General features: G+C 44.5%; 1 protein-coding gene across 5 annotated transcripts in view; it reads right to left on the bottom strand.

The window, feature by feature from the left end:
* Positions 1-3,170: 3,170 nt before the first annotated feature.
* The window catches only part of CHRNA9 (cholinergic receptor nicotinic alpha 9 subunit), a 30,586-nt gene continuing 13,870 nt past the window's right edge, over positions 3,171-19,886 (bottom strand). For 4 of the 5 annotated variants that reach the window (XM_080379062.1, XM_080379063.1, XM_080379064.1 and 1 more), the window contains 4 exons: positions 19,672-19,817; positions 18,728-18,882; positions 17,528-18,060; positions 3,171-15,747 (listed from right to left, as the gene is read on the bottom strand). In XM_080379062.1, coding sequence (XP_080235188.1) covers positions 15,191-15,747; positions 17,528-18,060; positions 18,728-18,882; positions 19,672-19,817 — 1,391 coding nt within the window. In that variant the 3' untranslated portion in view covers positions 3,171-15,190. The remainder of the gene's footprint in view (positions 15,748-17,527; positions 18,061-18,727; positions 18,883-19,671; positions 19,818-19,886) is intronic. The other variant, XM_080379066.1, reaches the window with a different exon arrangement.

Here is a 19,886-nt window from a genome sequence, read left to right as displayed (position 1 = left end):
CCACAATGCAGCAGCTCAGGTAGGTTTACCCCTGCACTGCCAATCGGTCTTCTTCCACTGCTGTAGCCACCCCCACAGGGCATTAGCCACCAACCAGGAGTCAGTATAGAGTACTAGCCACTTTCCTTATTCAGCAATCTCTAAGGCTAGCTGGATGGCTTTCACTTCTGCAAACTGACTTGACTCACCTCCTCCTTCAGTGGTTTCAAGGACTTCTTGTGTGGGACTCTGCATCGCAGCTTTCTACTTCCAGTGGTTTCCTACTAAATGACAGAATCCATCAGTAAACAAAGCATAACGCGTTTCATCCTCTGATAACTCATGCCTCTTGGGCACAAGCCACTTCCTCAGGCAATGCTCCAAAATCTCTACCTTCTGGCCAGTCCATGATCTCTTCCAAGATTCCTAGGTGGTTGGGTTTCCATAGTCAAGCTCATTGCGTGATCAACACTACCCACTTACTCCATGTAGTACTCATTGCGCAAGGTGTAGAGGAGATGTTTCCTTTTAACATCCAGTGTAGCACAGGCAAGCGTGGTGCCAAGAGGAGATATGCCTCTGTAACAACAACTTCTGAGGTAGCTTGTACCCCTCATATGCTGCTAGTATCTCTTTATTCAGGGTGTAGTGGGCTTCTGATCCTTGGTATCCCTGGCTCCAAACCCTAATGGTTGACCTCAGGTTTCTCCTGATGTTTTCTGTCAGGCTCCAGGTGAGACCATGCTCCCCAGCTGCAGTGTAGAGTACATTTTGCACAGCTGGTCCTGTCCAGACAGGCCCAAGAGCTACTGCATGAGCTGTTTCCTGTTTGATATGTTCAAAGGCCTGTTGTTGCTCCAGGCTCCATCAAAATACTACTTCTTTCAGGTTACTGGATAAAGAGGACTCACAAGCTGTCTATAACCTGGAATATGCATTCTCCAGAATCCCACAAGGCCTAGGAAAGCTGGTGTTTCCTTCTTGTTAGCTGGTGGAGACACAGTGTCTACCTTGTCAATCAAACCCATAGGTACGTGACAGTGTCCGTCCTGCCATTGTATTGCCAAAACCAGAATCTCCTGTGCTGGTCCCTTCACCTTTTTTTTTTTTTTTTTTAATGGCAAAACCAACTTTCAGAAGAATCTGAATTACTCTTTTTCCTTTCCCAAACACTTCTTCTGCCTTGTTGCCCCACATGATGTCATCATCAATGTATTGTACACGTTCAGGGGTATCACCCTTCTCCAGAGCAGTTTGGATCAGTCCATGACAAATGGTAGGGCTGTGCTTCCATCCCTGGGGCAGCTGATTCCAGGTGTATCAAATACCCTCCATGTGAAAGCAAACTGTCGCCTGCACTCTGCTGCCAAAGGAACTGAAAGAAAAAACCAACTAAACAAAATGCATTGGCAATGTCAATTGCAGCATACCACTTGGCTGGCTTTGACTCCAGTTCATACTGGAGCTCTAACATGTCTAGTACAGCACACTCAGTGGTGTCATCACTTCTTTCAGGCCATGATAGTCTACTGTTAACCTCCATCCTCTGTCAGACTTTTGCACTAGACGTATGGGACTATTAACAGGTGAATGAGTCTTTCTGATGATTCCTTGGCTCTCCAGTTGATGAACCAGCTCACGGACGGGAGCCAGGGAGCCTTGGTTTGTGCAATATTGCTGCCAGTGCACCGTCCTGGTAGCAATTGCCACCTGCTGTTCAAATCACAGCAATCCCATAATGAAGGGATTTTCAGAGGGGCCAGGCAGGGTAGACAGCTGTTTGATCTCTCTGTTCACAATGGCTACACTAAAAGCCCATCATCCCCTTTGGGTCCTTGAAGCACCCTCTCCTGGCACAGTCTATGCCAAAGATACAACGGGGCCTTTGGGCCGGTCACAACAGAGTGCTATTCCCACTTGTCCCCTGTCAAGCTCACATCAGCCTCCAATACAGGCAATTCTTAGCATTCCCCTGTCACTGCAGAGATCCAGATAGGTCCTGTGTCCCTGTACTCTGATGGCATCAGTGTTTACCGAACCCTTATAATTCTGTGAGTGTGATGTGCCAGGCCATCGAATCCATAGAGTCCTGTACACCTTCTCATCATCCCTTTCCTCCTCCTGGCTGTAGGCAGAGATCCTCTATTCCTGTTACTGGTCAGGGTATTCACTGTCTGACCCTTGCAGTGCCAGACCAAAAGTGCTCTCACCAGCATCAAGGAAGGTGATCTCAGTTCTTCTATGTCTGGCAGATTGCTGATTGCTGTCTTGTGTCCCTACAGCAACTGCACTGACAGCCCTCTCAGGTGGCCCCTTCTTAACAGCTGTTTTCCTTCTCAGTTCACGTACACAGGCTTCCAGCTTAATTGTGGGTTCACCATCCTGCTTCCTCATGTCCTCTCCCCAGTCACGCAGGAAGAACCAGTGTACCACGCAGAATGCACCTGGGGCTCCTTTTCCTTCTGATGTGAGCAGGAGAGGACCGATTTCTTGGGGCAACCCTGACAGCCAAGACACTGGCCCGTAGGGATGAGGAGGTACAGAGATTTCCTTCCAAGTTTTGGAATCAAGAAGACATGCTCTTCACTGTTGATGTATCCATACCTGGGCAACGCATCACTGCCAATCTGTTAGAATATGACAGTGCGGCACTTTGAATCACCTTCCTCCACATGGCTCATGTGCAGAGGACATCCTCTGGATCTTTGGAGACTTCATCGTCTAGATCATTGTAGATGGCTTCCAGCACTGCTAGTTCTCTCAGATACTGGATGCCTTCATCTGCACTCCTAGGGAGTTCACAAAATCTTTCTTGAATGGATATCTTGCTCTCTCACTTGAGAGGAGCCACCTCCAGAGACTGCAGATTGCTGCCTCTTCTCCAGTTACTTTCTTCATTTCCCCATTACTAGCAAGGGATCCCAGCTGTTGGGCTTCCTTGCCTTCCAGCTGCTGACTGGTGGCCCCACTATCCCAGCATCGGAGCAGCCAGGTAGCAATCTGCTCACCTGGTTGGCAGCTGTCAACTTTCTGCATGTCTCAAAGTCCTGATAAGGTCAGGGACCTGGTGGTTTCCACTTCCAGTCTGAATTCTCTCACTCCGTCCTCCAATTTTTTTATCAAAGGACCACCTTCATGATCAGACCTTTCCTCTAATTCCTCCTCCCTTTCTAAGCAATGACATGGACCTGTTGTTTTCTTTGTCCGCTGTTTCTTTTTCACTACTGGGGTGATTACTATAGTTTGTTGCTGTCTGGGTCCCTGCCTCAACCCACAGTCCTCTAAGGGTACTGAACTGGGGCTCGATAGGCACAGGCCAGGCCCCAGTACAGTGCCAGAAGCTGCTGGATCTCATTGGGGTAGGCAAGGCACCCTTCTATCAGGTGGCATGTCAGTTTGCCAGGGTTGCTTGCCTGTTCAGGTGTAAAGTCCCAGGTTATGGGAAGCGATAAGCGCCCTAGGAACCTGCCCAAATGCTCCTACACACCCTGCCACCCACGGACCTGCTGCTTCAGGGCACATTTCAGTATCACCCAAAAGTTGTCTTCTCTTACACCAGGACAACACCAGATTCCACAAATGCCATAATATGCTAAAAGTGTTAATTAGTACCATTAAACAGTTCACGTAAGGGTGACCAAGTACCTCAGGAACCTGCATGATAAAACCATCCACATCAATCCCATGTAGGAAGAGGAAGATGTATTCCCTCATGCTCTCCACAAGATAGCTCCCCCAGCACAGCAAGTCCATCAATGCCAGGGCAAGGGCAAAGCACATAGTCATTGTTTGTACTAGCATGTTCCCAAACTCAGCAAAATAAAGAGATAAGAAGTGCAGCCAACAAACTCCATGACCCAGACTGGAGGTTACCACTTAATAACTATTACACCTATACAACGCTTAATACAAAACTGGCATTGCCTCAGGCCCCCACACTGGGCACAAAAAAGGACTGTGGTGGGTTGACCTTGGCTGTCTGGATACCAGGTGCCCACCAAGCTGCTTTATCACTCCCCTCCTCATCAGGATTGGGGGAGGAAAATAAGATGGAAATGGGAAAAAAACCCCAAACTCGTGGGTCAAGATAAAAGCAGTTTAATAAAGCAAATGCTACATGTGAAAGGAAAGGAAAACGAATACCCTTCTCCTCCTCCATTCTCTTAGCTTTTGTTGCTGAGCAGATGTCATATGACACAGAATATCCCTTTGGTCACTTCAGGTCAGCTGTCCTGGCTATGTCCCCCCACAAGATCTTGCCCACCCCCAGCCCACTGGTGAGGGGGGATGCTGGAGAGCCAGCCTTGGTGCTGTGGAGCACGGCTCAGCGGTAGCCAAACCACTGTGTGTTACCAGCACCCTTCTGGCTGCCAATACAGAGCACAGCACTGCGAGGGCTGCCGTGGGGAAAATTACCCCCATCTCAGCTAGAACCCATACAACTGGCATTTTGAGAAGAATCATCATTTCCAGGAACAAGTGCAGGCTTGGATTACAACAATGAACTAGCCAGAACACTTTTTTCTGCCTTCTTCAGAAGTCTTACAAGTTGCATTGTCCATCTTTTTAAGTGAATGCAGTCTATGGAACTGCCTCAGTGATTTCTTCCTCCTATTTAGAGTCTTATACAGACAGAGGACCCTCTTTCACACTAACATTGTGTGTTTGCAGTGAGCAGGGCATAAGATTAGTTGTAAAGTAATAACGAGAGCAAACAAATCGTCTTTTCTCCATGTCAGGGATATTGCCCTATCCAGTCAACGTCTGTGGCTACTGAACTCAGGGAGCTCCTGTCTGCAGGGCACAGGGAACCATACCATGATGCTAAAGCTGTTTCTTATAGCAGGTATAGTCATAATCTAGGACATAAAAGGATTCTTTCCGTTCTCAGAAGAGAATACAAGGACTAGAGGGGTAAAAGGACTGAAGAACTCAGAAGCAACTCAGAAGAGCAAGATCAATGGAAGAAAGCCATTTGCACAAAGCCTCTCTTTTTCCAAGCTACTTTAATTTGGTCAGAAAACCTAAATAGCCACATCTCTGCTGACCTGGCTGAGGGTCCAAGTTCCTCCTGCCGTAGCACCCAGTGCCTTCAGCAGGCATTTTCTCTTGGTCTCAGCAATATGCCAAACTCTCCTGACCAGGTGTAGGACCAGTCTCCACTGCTCATGAAGCCTTCAATCTGCAGAACCCTGAGGACTAAGAGACTACCTCAAATCAGTTCTGTCTTAAGACTATTAGTCCCCAGATCAAACTATAAAAATTAAACCACGGCTTCTGAGGAAGCTATGAAATGGCCTTTCAGAACAGAAATCTTTGCACTTGCCTGTGTGATACAGGTCTTCATTTACTTAGACCTTAATAAAAGAGCAATCATGCCCTGTTGGGGCACCAAGGCTACATCACTTGTACCTTGGAGAAAACAGAACATATAGGGTTAAGAGCAGCTTTTTTGATTTTCATTTAAAATCCTTCCTACAAGCACCCCAGCAACTAGAACAGCACTTGTATGACCCCTAGAGGTCTCAGGATTTAGGTGAGGAGCTATCTCCACAGATGGAGCTTATGCAAGGTGCCGACTTTTACAGCAGACACACCTGGGCCCCGGACTCATTCTCACCTCCAGCCTTCACCTCTCCTCCCCTCCCCTGGGGCAGGACCTCTAGGCTGGTTTGCTGCTGGTGCCCCAGGAACCTCGGGTCCCAGTGTGTAATTCTCCTGGCGACGCAAAACTTGCTGCCTCGAAGCACTGCTAAGAATCCATGCAGCTCGGGGCTGCTGTGCCAAATAAGCACTTGCCCTGCTCGCTTTGAACCAGGTGTTGAGAAATGCTCTTTGTTACAGTTTGAACAACCCCTGCAGGGTAGTGAACGTGGCATTCAAAAGCAGAACTAAGGCAGTGTACCTGAAGGTGACTAAGTTTTGTCCGTACCTGAACAACATACCCCTGAGCTCACTTGCATTATACTACTGGTTCAGGAGCCAGTTTACCCTTGGGTTTGTGATGTTAGCGTTAAGTCTTTAAGAAAAATTCCCATCCCTTAGCTGTGAGGAAAGAGATTGTCTCATGATCACCATTCTGTTTCAAGCTATGATAAAAACACTAGATAAAAGCAACACAAGTTCCATTCACCACAGTTATCTTATTAGCAGTCTCCTGGAACATTAACACGCTGAAGAAAAGGGGCACAACCTGCAGGACCCAACAATACACTGAAACAGCTCTGAAACCTGTCAGGCCTCCTGTGGAAGAAGTGCAGCCATCAACTTTCTGTGAGAAAGTGGGTGAACCAGACAGAAAATTATTTGAATATGCGTGAGTTCCAGGTGGAACTGAGGGCTATGAAGTAGCCAGGAGGAAGCCAACCTTCCAAACCATACAGTGCTCATACAGAGGGCTACCTTTGGGAACTGGGCAGAGGGATGAAATGGGACTAGTTTACCAGCAGGTGATGTGAGCGGGTCCTCAGGGTCCCACTTTTCCATCAAGCTGGTGCAGGCTTGGACACATCACCATGACTTAGGGCAATTTGGCACCCCTGTCCCTGCCTGAGCCAGTAACCCCTACCCCATAACAGACTCGCTGCTGCAGTATGGCCCCAGAGTAGGAGCTGCATTTGACTTGCTGGCAGTCCACCCCGGACACAGGCTGGCCAGTGAATGGGACACAAAATGGAAGTAGCTATACCACAGCAGGAATGTGTTCTGTGAATTCACAGGTGCTAAACAACTGTCTTAGGAATTTTACATCTTTTTCACATCATTTTGAGTTAGTTCCTTGCCTCCTCCCCCTCTGCCCCTTCCCTCATCCTCATTTTGCAGACACCACTTAGCATTATTTTGCAACACAGATGTGTCTGCTGCCATCCTCTAACGAACTTTGGCCCTATGGAGGCCACACCATCACTTTCACCACCATTGAACACATACTCCACATTCTAGTGAAATGCTTTACCTGTGCAGAGCTTTTCCAACTTCTGGAGGCTTCTCCAGGTGACTTTATTTAACTTTATTGTTGAAGTCCGTTCTTGCTACAATGAAACACTAACAAAGGGGACTCCTGCCACCATATTTCAGTAGTGAGCAGCTTGGTAGCATTCAGCTAGAACTAAAAATACAAAATGAATAAAGTAGTCAGATCTATTACTTACCTGTGGCACACTAACAACAGAACCATACAGATACATGCATTAATCACAGTATCATTCTTTATTTGTTCACATTATATTGGCTCAAAGATTTCCTGCTAGCATGTTCTTAGGCATGCTAATAGAGAATTCACAAGCAAACAAAACCAGAATACAGTGTTATATAGTATTTAAGACCACTATTAATCCAAGTCATCCATTAGTGGTGACACATAGCAAGCAAATACCCAGTGAATCCCAATTTACTAATTTTATTCACTGAAACACTCTGCTTAAACCTAACTCAGGTTATTGTAGGCAATTTTAAAAACCATGTTATTTTTCTGCTCCACTCTTCCTTTGTCAGCTCTGTCACTGCATTTAGATTAACCAAAACCCCTGCATTCTTCAAACCAAAGGGTAATGCAAGACAGACTTTGTGCAGTGCAGTCCCCAGCAACTCCCAACACCAAAGATGAAAATCTTGTTCAACGAAGAGTGATTTGAATAAAAATATGTTTCAAGTTCTTTTAAAACAGAAGTGAAAATTTATTGCTAGCAGCTGTGTGAATGTCAAGGCACAGAACCTGGTAAATATAAATGCTCAGAATGGCAAAGGAAGGAAACAGCAATGCCTGCTCCCAAGAAAAATCCCTAATTCTAGGTAGGTTACTTAGAAGGTAGTACTGAACCTTTTCAGTAGTACTGAAGGTAGCACTGAAACTTTTTAAATAAAAGTTTTCAGGAACTAAAATGAAAAACCCTCTTTAAAACTGCAGCTGCCATTTTTTAATCTTTGTTTTCTGGATGTTCACTAGATTGACTTCTACCCTGAAGCAGGAGTGCCCAAGAACAGACCAAGGCGTAACAGTTCTATGCAAAAACTGCCCCTGGAACTAAGGTCAGACCACATTCTCCACCCTCCTATGCTCCTCCACCAACTGACATCCCTCCCTCAATAGTTATATTTGTATTTCATCCTGTTGCAAAGGTACCCCTGGATTGCCTTCTCAAACACAATGGCTAGAATGACACCTGGAGATGCAGCACTGTCACGGCCAGCCAAAGATACTCGGGACCCTGCATGACCAAGAACAGGCATGACTTAGTTCACCGCTAGGCCTCCTGCAAGGTCGGTCCCTGCACCCCAGGTAACCAGAAGGCAGGTTGCACTGCCTGAGAGATTCACCTTAGTGACAGAGGCAGATGCGGGAACACCTTGTGCTCCTGACAGCTCCCGAGAGCCAATACGGCTTCCAAGACCCAAAGGAGTACTAGCACAATAAAGGCTTTGATAAATTCACTGCCTTTGTTGTCCACCCAAGTGGACGAACTGGAAAATTTCTGGAGCTCAAACAATCTCACAAATGCCCACATGTAGCCACATGGAAGAATGGATTAAACCAGGACAGCTTGATAGAACAGTTGCAGCGTGTTTGGTGGTGGCCTTACAGACCTTCAGTGGTCTGTGGCCTATAGGCTAGGAATCAAATGCACAAAAGTATTTAGAAAGAGAGACAGATAAGAACAAACCTGAGCTGGGTACTTGCAATCTCAATTATTCCTTACTGCAAGCAATGTAAAACCAGTATTGTTCACTGCCACCTTGCAGAATGGAGTTCTTAAAAGGTGTCTGCAGACAACAAAGCTCTAATTTGCACAACGCAAACTACATACGAACTCCTCTGCTACATCTTGTCCTTTCAACACAGCTGGACTTGTCTCTAACAAAAAAGATAGATTTTTTCTTTTTAGTGGACTTCAGAAACAGTGGGAAAAAGGATGTGCAGCTTACTCTCCTTTAATTGAGCTCTAGGTTATTCACTCTGCCTGCAAATACAAAGGAGGTGGTTACGCACAAACTCCACAGGCCACCTTTGGACCTATATCCTGTCTCTGATTAAAATACTTTAAGAATGAAAACAAGAGTCAATGTATGCTCTTCTTCAATGAGTAGCAGAAGTTTGTATGAAAAGATGGCTTCTTCCAGTTTCATAAACAGAAAGAAAGGAATTGCCTCTCAACCCACACTTCCCTTTTCCCACCTCCTAAACAATCACATTACAGGTCTTGGTCTTCTCAAATTGTGACAGATGCACAATCAGGAGCTCTTGCCGCACTCCTGCACTTCTTGAGAAACAAGTCTTAGGCACTTGCCATACTTCTGGCAGGGTCACAGAATGGTCAGGGTTGGAAGGGACCTCTAGAGATCATCTAGTCCAACCCCCTGCTAAAGCAGGTTCACCTACAGCAGGTTGCAGTCACATTCAGGTGGGTTTTGAATGTCTCCAGAGGAGACTCCACACCCTTCTCCGGGCAGCCTGTCCCAGTGCTCTGTCACACTCAAGGTAAAGAAGTTCTTCCTCGTATTCAGATGGAACTTCTTGTCTTTCAGTTTGTGCCCGTTGCCCCTTGTCCTGTCACTGGGCATTGGTGAAAAGAGCCTGGCCCCATCATCCTGGCACTCACCCTTAAGATATTTGTATGCATTGATAAGATCCCCTCTCACTCTCCTCCAAGCTACACAGGCCCAGCTCCCTCAGCCTTTCCTCATCAGGGAGATGCTCCAGTCCCCTCATCACCTTTGTAACTTCCGCTGGCCCCTCTCCAGCAGGTCCCTGTCTCTCTTGAGCTGGGGAGCCCAGACCTGGACACAGCACTCCAGGTGTGGCCTCCCCAGGGCAGAGCAGAGGGCCAGGATCCCCTCCCTCGACCTGCTGGCCATGCTCCTCCTAATGCCCCCAGGATGCCACTGGCCTTCCTGGCCACCAGGGCACACTGCTGGCTCATGGGCAACTGGCTGTCTGCCAGAACTCCCAGGTGCTTCCCTGCAGAGCTGCCACCCAGCAGGTGCATGGGGTTATTCCTCCCCAGGTGCAGGACCCTACACTTGCCTCTGTTGAACTTCATTCATTATGTTCCTCTCTGCCCAACTCTCTACCCTGTCCAGGTCTCGCTGAATGGCAGCGCAGCCTTCTGAGGTATCAGCCACTCCTCCCAGTTCTGTATGGTTGGCAAACTCACTGAGGGTACACTCTATCCCCTTATCCAAGTCATTGATGCATAATTTGAACAGGACTGGAGCCACTGCTGACCCCTGGGGAGCACCACCAGCTACAGGCCTCCAGCTGGACTCTGCCACTGATCACAGCCCTCTGAGCTCTGCCATTCAGCCCGTTATCAATCCGCCTCCCTGTCCATTCACCTAACTACACTGCCTGAGCTTGCCTATGAGGACATTATGGAAGACAGTATCAAAAGTCTTGCTGAGGTTAAGGTAGACAACATCCATTGCTCTCCCCTTGTCCACCCAGCCAGTCATTCCATCATAGAAGGCTATTAGCTTGGTCAGGTGTGGTTTCCCCTTGGTGAATGCACGTTGACTGTTCCTGATGACCTTCTTTTCCTTCACATGTTTAGAGATGACCTCCAGGCTGAGCTGTTCCATCACCTTTCCAGGGATGGAGGCCTGTAGTTTCCTGGGTCCTCCCTTCTTGCCCTTTTTGAAGACTGGAGTGACACTGGCTTTCCTCCAGCCCTCAGGCACCTCTCCTGTTCTCCACGACCTTTCAAAGATGATGGAGAGTGGCTTAGCAATAACATCTCTCAGCTCCCTCTGCACTTGGGGGTGCATCCCATCAGGGCCCATGGATTTGTGGGTGTCAAGTTTGCTCAGGTAATCTCTCCTCGACCAGGGGAAAGTTCTCCTTTCTCCAGACTTCTCTTGCCTCCAGGGCCTGGCAAACTGCAGGGCCGGCCTGGCAGTGAAGACTGAAGCAAAGGCGACATTCAGTAACTCTGCCTTCTCCGTGTCCTTCATTACCAGGGCACCCACCTCATTCAGCAGTAGGCCCACGTTTTCCCTAGTCATCCTTTGCCCACTGAAGTACTTGAAGAAGCCCTTGACCTCCCTTGATAGATTTAATTCCAAACAGACTTCAGCTGCCCTACTGCATGTTCTGACCACATCCCTATAGTCCTCCCAAGTGGCCTGTCCCTTTTTTTCACATCACATGACCTTCCTTCTTCTGTTTTGAGTTTTGCCAGAAGCTCCTTGCTCACCCATGGAGGCCTCCTGCCCCCTTTGCTTGATTTCTTACTCAGAGGGATGCACCTATCTTGAGCTTGGAGGAAGTGATGCTTGAATATTAGCCAGCTCTCTTGGAGCCCCCTGCCTTCTAGAGCCCTAACCCATAGGATTCCTCCAAGTAGGTCGTTCAAGAGGCCAAAGTTAGCTCTTGTGAAGTCCAGGGTTGCAATCCTACTTACTGCCCTGCTTCCTCCACACAGGATCCTGAACTCCACCATCTCATGGGTCAGAGTACAAAGCTTTGTTAACCAGAGGACAAAACATGCAGATAGCTTATGATGTAACATCTGAGTTCCTGAAACATGGGAAAACCTGCTTCTCTATTTCGAGGTGTCATGTACTGTCCAGGATTATTCTTTTGGGTTTAGCATGAATCTTCAGGCTGCAATTTCCACAAACAGAAACAGATTTCCTAGGGTAGCTAAGGGCATCTCCTACCTTTCTGCACAGTTAGAAACTCTATACCCCAACATCCCATCGCACTGCATCTTCAGTTCCATAATCCTGGTCATGGAAGAGAGCACAGCAAAGGCATCACAGGAGACAGCTTGTATTTCTTCCCATTTTATAACTGCAACGACTCAATAAAAAAGGGAGAGGTGATCTCTCTGCCAAGAGACAAAAAAAAATCTGTCAGCTTATTCCTCAAATGCCTCCACAGCACACAGATCTCAAACAGTATTTTTACAGCATCATTGTCCTCCTCAGTAAATCTGAAGTCACCCAGCTGCATTCATGTTAAGCCTACACAGTAACTCAGACAGGTGCATAAGTAGTTATTTTTCTGTTATTATAAACATAGTCATTCATCATCTTTGGATTTAATCTTCCTCAAAGATTGCTGGATCTAAGTATGAGAGAGACAAAAGAAAGAGGAAGAGATCAGAATAGACAGAATTAGATTAAACATTCCTGCCTCCACTTAGCACTAGAGTTGGCATGTACACTTCTGACTACTAACACACTTGGCTGATTTAGAATATGGTGGGATTTTTACTAAAACAGCTAAATACAGAGATAGACAAACTAAATAGTAAGACCTTGGAGGGACACTTAAACTACAGCCCCTACTGTTTAGTCAGAAACTCCTAAGCCAGCTTTAAACCAGGTAGCAGTATGGACCTTGGATCAGCTTTATCACCAGAAGCATGGCCATGCAGCACCATGTTATGCTTTCCCTCTGGAAAATGACTGAGAAGTGACTCTGAGGGTCTTAGCATGAGACTTCACAAGAACTGTTCAGGTGCCATCTTCTACCTGCATCCATCATCTGCTGCTCACACTCTTTATTGAATCCAGGGCTCTTATGAACTAAAACCAGAAAAATGTTTGTTACAAGAGCAAGAACAACATTGACCATATGTAAATAAAAGAAAAGAAACACTTGAGAAGGTCTGGTGATCGAAAGAAAAAATTAACACAAAATAATTAAAAACTAAAAGTAGTAGTTAATAAATTCAAATAGCTAGGAATATTTTTCAAATCATATTCTTGTAAGGAAGAGAATTCTTTAGTACTGTCACATCTTAGCATAAAATGTGCTAGAGAAGTGCAAAGTATGATTTCAACATCATCATCCAAGCATGTAGCATACTGAAGAGCACCAGCATGATAGAGGCCCATGATCCACCTACAATTGTAAACTTTCCCTTACAAATGGGAAGGCCACAGATGCACTGAACAGAATGGCATGGGCAAAATCTGGATTTCTAAGAAAGATATTCTGCATCAGACTAAAGGTCTTTCTAAATCTGGAAGCTGTCTTTAATGGGTGCCACCAGTGGGATGAAGAGCACTGAAGAACATACAGTCATGAATCCCCAAAATATTACTCCACCTTTCAGCACTTGACTGTATTTAATAGTATGCCAATAAGATTTTTCTTCCATGTTTTCTCCCCAAATTTTAAATCCATATGATATTTCAGCATTCATAAATCCTGTTGCAAGGAGTTCCTCAGCTTTCTCACATATTGAAGAGACTCCTCCACTGTGACACATTGTGTATATTTGATGTACCCAGTTCCTATATTGGAAGGGACAGTGAACAGTAGTAACTCTCTACTTTATGCTACCCATAAGCCCTTGGACAAACTCTTGGCCATTGGTTTTCCATGCTGTCGCCTCATGTTCTGAATATTTTACCCTTATCTTTAAATACATTGCTCCCTCAGCTTTTGGGACAGTATTTTTTCCCACAACAAAGAACAAATCAGTTTCCTCAAACATGCAGCATAAGTGCCAAACCCTGAACTCCACGACAAATGAGTACAACTGGCTTTCTGCACAGAAAGTGTTCTGTTCACAGAAAGTGAAGAGCTTGTCTTCTAAAGGAGCTATTCAAAATTAGCCTGGTTGACTGGGAACTGATAATATACAGGGAACACACTTGAGACTTTTTCCACATACTGAGTTTATTCTTGGCTAGCCACCCAGTTAACTTTACATTAAAACCTGGACTTTAAGGCTTGCATTATGTATGAGAATCCAGATAAGCTTACAATATCAATTATTCCACACAAGAGAAAACCTGCCATTAGTAATTCAATGCATCATTTACATCATAATAATAATTACAATTCCTTTTCTTCTAATAAATTTGGACATAATAACTGAATCACTTTGCCATTTTGACACCTTGCTCTTAAGTTACAGCTGCACAGGTATGCTCCTATTAACTTCAACAATTATTAAAATGAGTTTTGTCATGTGAACTTTTGACTGGGATCCATTACAGTGTCATTCTGCCTCTCCCACTGCATCTAGAATATCATGGTTTCAAAGTTCAAGGTGCTCTGTAAAAGCAATTTATCTGCCATGGGCATGCCTGGGGTACTAGCTTCTAACTTTACTACACGAGACATCCTCCAGAGCTCTATCAGTCTGACAGAATTAACAGAAATTAACACACAGAAGAGGGGGGTTTGGTGTTGTCAGCAACAAACACACTCACATACACAGAAGTACTAAGGTGTTGAACAAAGAGTGTTGATTATGACACTACTTTAACAAGCCTGTAAGATCATGCTTTTGTGCTAAATAATGCACAGAGCAACCCTGGCATTCCTGTAGGCAGTTTAAAGTTTAAGTATTAAAGAGGATGTAAGAGTAGACAAGGGACACATGGGGTTAACATTGAAGGTCAATAAAACTAGCAGAGACAAAAAGTCACAGCCTCCTACTTTAGCAGTCTGAAGTAGCATTTAAATGCCCATGCCCAAGGGAATGAGACATCTAGGAAGGACAGGAGCAGTCCTTCCTATAGTTAGGCTCAAGAGGAAAAGAACAGAAGAGGCTCTCCAACACAGTGAGGAAGAAGTCCCAGGAATCCGGCTTACTGGAGCTGTGGTGACAACAGGTTAATATTCAGCAGCAGGAAATAATAAAGGAAGATCAAGGTAACCATCATACTCAGTAAGCTCAATGGTATTAAAGGCACAACAGACATGTAGAGCCTGTGAAATGATAGGAACAGTGATCAGTCTCATAATAAAAAGGTAAGTTAGGAAGACAAGCTAAAAAAAAACCCAACAAAATGGAAAAAAGGCAATGCCATGAATGCATGATTTCCAGGAACTGCCACTATGTCACAAATACACTTTTTTTCTAGAGGAGAGAAAGGGCTGGTCAAATTACAAGATGCAGAGATGCAGCCTTGTGAATACAATGCTCCCTTGCTAGGCTGTCTGCTCCATCGCTGCAGCGCTCCACCGCACTCTGTCTGAAGTCATAGCCACAACCCATCAAGATGGAGCACAAAGAGCTTACCCAGCAGCCTCATCAGGGCTGCACTCCTGAAATAAAAGGCGAGGACAGCCACTAACAAAGCCCTCAGCTGAGCAATGTCTCAACGCACTGTTACAGTCTACAGAATCAATTTGTTTATAGTTACAGAATAAAAGACAAAAATCTCAAAAGCATCTCTGTCCCAGAGCTCCACTGAAACAAGCTAACACATATATTCAGATTTACAAAAGGAATGTGTTCATCTTCAGTTAAGCTGCTTTCCCAATGATCAGCACACTCATAAAAAACACCATGATAAAGAAAATCCACATGAAAAACCTGTCCATCACTTTTGCGACCTTTTTCCACTCAATTCCTTTGGCCCGGTTTGCTTTATGGTCTCGAACACAATTAGCAATATACTCAATATTTTTAATCAGCATTTTGTAACAGGAACAGCAATTAACAGCCTCCCTAACATTTTCACCAGGAACTCCATAGCTTTTATTCAAATTTCCATTGAGCTTCTCCTTGAGATCACACTCATCATTCCTATTAGAAAGGTGACTCCTCACCTCTTTGTGCCTCCTCTGACACCTATCACCCTCCTCTAACTTATTTTCATCTTCCTTTTCTCTTTTCGGACTTGTGCAATTTTCGCCCACATCATAAACAAAGAAGATTTTTGACATGTAGTCCAAAATAACCACCCTGGCCCATTGTGGAACAGGTTTTGCTTCTGAGCCACAGTGATGGAGATTCATTATAATGATCGTCAATGCAGTGGAAGCTGTGATCATTGTCATAGTTGCTATGTAATACTTTCCTGGAACACAAAATAAAATCATATTAAAGATGCTATCCTAAGTGCAGAAATAATTTGACAACACAGTGCTAAACACAAATGCAAGTGAAACAGATTTTTAATCACCCTGAGTCTCTGTACTTAGATGACACTTAATTTACCATTTAAAAACAAAGATTAAAGCCATTAAAGTAAAAGCTTATACTCATTACTGGCATGCCTATCATGAGTAAGGGGCTATTGTATTAGCATGGTAAATATTTGCAAGCCAAAACCTCCGATTTCTCGAAATACACCCATTCAGAAAGCAGCTTGGCAATGTTTATCAGGAGCCTTGCTCTTTTCCTGGTGTCTGCAAAATCCCAATGCTGATGGCTTCACGTGGCACATTAGAAATCCCATTCTGGGTGTATTAACAAAAATGATGATAATGCTTTGTTGGAGCTATTGATGCACACCACACCAGCAGATGGATGCCTTTGCGTTCACACAGGCCAGTGAATATCCAGACCTTACTGGCAGACACAGCTAGTATACGGAAGGCTAAGAAGCCAGGCCCAGGGCTGACGGGTGGCTCCATTGCCTGTTGAGATTTCTTGCCTGGATTTTCTTCAGCACAGCCAGTCCAAACAAGGACAAAGTTCATTCTGGCCAGGTGCAGACAAGTACAGTGAATAAATTAAGCTGTGCCCTTCAGCCACTGCTTTCCACACCTGAAGCATACAGCTGACCAGTTAACATGCTGTGGCTTGTGCCCAGGCACAGAGGCACCTCCTTGCCCTGCTCTGCTGCTGTGCAGCCTCTTCAGAAAAAGCAAGGGCTGCCATCAATGACACGGGATGCACCGCAGACAAATATGATGTGATCCCAGTCTTCAAAGGGGTTGGAAAGGATGATGAGGGAGCGTGAGGGAACAGAGAAAGCAGACTCATGCTAGGTCCTGACTTCTTAATTCAGATAGTGTGATAGGAGGACAGGGAAGGTACTCCAGTACAGCAAGCCCCTATTCCAGACAGGAATAGCTGATGATGATGATGCGGGAAATGCATTCAACAGCCCTATTTACTGACCAGTGTTTTGTCTCAGTTAAGCCATACTGGTTTTTATATACACAGTAATAATGTGTAATGAATAATGAGATCTGAATTATCTTAACAAAGCTGGAAGCCAGTCTGGAGGCAACTGTGTTCCTAGTCCTCCAGAAATCCCACCAGGGCAGCTGGGCAGCCTCCTGCCTTGGGTGAGATCAGCCAGGGACAGGAGGAGGGTCCTGGCAGAAGGCAAGTGGGACAGTGCTGAACACCACCCTTTCACTACACATCAGTTCTTCCAGATTCTCAGATGTAAATTAAAATCCAGTGTAATGGATTGACAGGCATTACAATTCAATGTAACAATGGTCAGATATTAAATCAACCCTGAGTATCCCAGCCAGGCCATCCAGCCATCTGGATCTGACAGAAACGTGTCTTGAAACAGTCTGACCTTGTGTACACAGCTCATGCTTACACTTCATACTCTAGTTCTGAGGTTGTTTTCCATTACTAGCTTTATTACAAGCCTTAAGTATATTAAATAAATACAAAATAGCTAGCTAATATATAATTAAAAAGAAACACAAAATAATCTTAAAGAGCTGTAGCATACCTGTACAAATTCTACACATATTTTAAGTATTTAATGATGTTTTAAAAATGTAGCACCTTTATCTTCCCAGAACCCACAACTTACAAATGATTTCCCTGACATACAGCCCTACTATTAATAAACCATGTTTAAAGACAAAGCACTTGAAGCTCACCTATCAGAGGTACATTTTCAGAGGGAGGCATGATTTCTGCAACCATCAGCTGGAACACAGTCAGAGCAAGAAGAACCGTAACGCCCAGAGACACTTTTTCCCCAGAGTCTGCAGGGAGATAGAATCCCAGTGGGGCCAGGAAAGAGATCAAAATGCAAGGAAGCAACAGATTAAATATGTAGAAAGATGACTTCCTTTTCAAAATCAGTGTGAAGGTCACATCCGGATAAGGTTCAGAGCAGCAGCCATAAGTGATGACGTTCTTAACTGCTGGCATACCATTAATCTCCCATTCCACATCTTCTACGAAGTCAGAGAGGTCACCGCTGTCAAGAGAATTGATGATGTCTACCTGATTACCATTATAGGTCCAGGACCCAAATGTAAGGTTGCATTGCTGGCTGTCAAAAGGAAAATAAGATACATCCACTACACAAGAGCTCTTTGTGATAGCAGGTGCATCCCAAGTGATTTTTCCATCATATCTCAACACAACATTAGTATTCACTGGTTCTGAAAAGTCATCATCAGCCCTAAAAGACAGAAAAGTGACAGTCAGGACTGACAGGCAACAACCTAGAGCGTGGACCAGGAAAGGGGGGGCAATGGGGAAGACCCTTCACACCATTAAAAACATGCTTCTGAAATCATATTTGTATTTATACTGAATTTTAGTAAGAACTTACTATTAACTATTATTTACAGGTACTACTGCCCATTAATGCCAAACATCAGTGCTGTTAACGGATGTTGTATTTATTAGCTGTTGCTTCTTCAATCTTGACTTCAAAGAGGATGCAGTAGGATAAGAATCCATTCAAAAACAAAAATAATCTGTTGGTCATTACTGGCCCAGGAGAGCAGACAAAGAGTGAGGCCTTTGTGTACCACCTTTTTGTGGACAATGTTCCAGAGCTCTTCTATAGCCTCAGCAGAAAGTACTTCAGACTGCCAGGGTATTCAATTCACAGTGCAGAGAAATTCAGAACAGCTTTGCTGCGTAGCACAATCAATTGCCAAGTCTCATCTATGGCTTTATTGCAGAATATTTAAATGATCAACAACAAATGTTAAGACAACAAATATACCCCTTGCTATGGTAAGGTAAAGTGATGAAAGTTCAGACTCTGCGGGTCAATTCCTCCTTCAACCCCCTTCCTCCCTCAAATTATCAAGCTGATTTTCTCCAGCCACACTCACTTGTTATATAGGACAATATCTGGTCTCCAAACCAAATTGCTTGGAATCCTGATAGAATCCAACCCATCGTATTTATCTTTGTCCCATTTGAGGTATGCATCATACCAGCTTTGTCGAATCCATAAGTAAGCTGACAAAATTTGGTTCCTTTCATCCTGCGTAAAAATGTAGAGATGTTTCTAACTGAAGGTGACAAAATCACATCTTAAATGCAGAGAGCATATGTTTATAGCTTTAAAGTAGTGCCCAAAACAGGCCAGAATACTGACGGGCCACAAGAGTACTTCTCAGACAGGTACACGTGCCCGTACACTGCACAGGGAGCTCATTTATTCGGACTTTCTCTTGGCCAAACCTTCTTCCCCCTGGACCCTCCCAGCTCTAATCACAGTTGTGTAAGGCCCCCAATACGTTAAGAATTTCCTTTTGCAAGCTTCAGAATACCAAACAGCTAATAGATTTAGTCTAACAAATTCTCTGAAATGTTGGTGAGGCCTTTAAGTTGTAATTCACAAGTCACAAAAGTGATTTTCTGTTCTCCTTCCAAAAAAACTTTTTCTTTTGCCTTTAAGGTATATCTGGCTGTATCAAATTTATAAAAAAGTAACTGAAGGCTGAAATAGGGAGTTTATGTAAAAATTAATTGCATCTTAGAAAAGAAAAAGCATTTACCCTATTTAAAACTCTGCAAAATTTGCCTGGAGGGTGCTCTACCAACACCTAACTACAAAAGAAGCCTTAACAATTGAGCGGCTCTAAATTTGCAGGCTTATAATGGAAGACTTAGTGTTGCAATCAGGTAATTATGAAGAACTGGAGAACAGGGCCCTCATGAGGAAGCATTATGGAAGTTGTCACAACAAAATGCAAATTGCTTTTCCTACTCCAGGCAAAACGTTTACAGCTAATTCATTTCTGCACATCTTCAGAAAAACATTACTTACCATGTCTTTAATTTGGGACAACGTGATCTGAAGGGTGACATTCAGCACTTTATCTGTGTCTTCCACTGGTATTAGAGCATTTGAGTAGTGTTCAAACAGTTCATTAAACAGCAGGTGAGCATATTTTCCTTTGGCTGATTCAACAGCTAGATAACAGATTTGTTCAGTACATCAGATTAAGCACTCAGTAGTATCAGAAGACATCCTCTTTCTAC

This window comes from Falco punctatus (assembly GCF_963210335.1).
Source record: "Falco punctatus genome assembly, chromosome: 1".
NCBI lineage: Eukaryota > Metazoa > Chordata > Aves > Falconiformes > Falconidae > Falco > Falco punctatus.
This window is presented reverse-complemented; position numbering and strand designations above follow the sequence as displayed.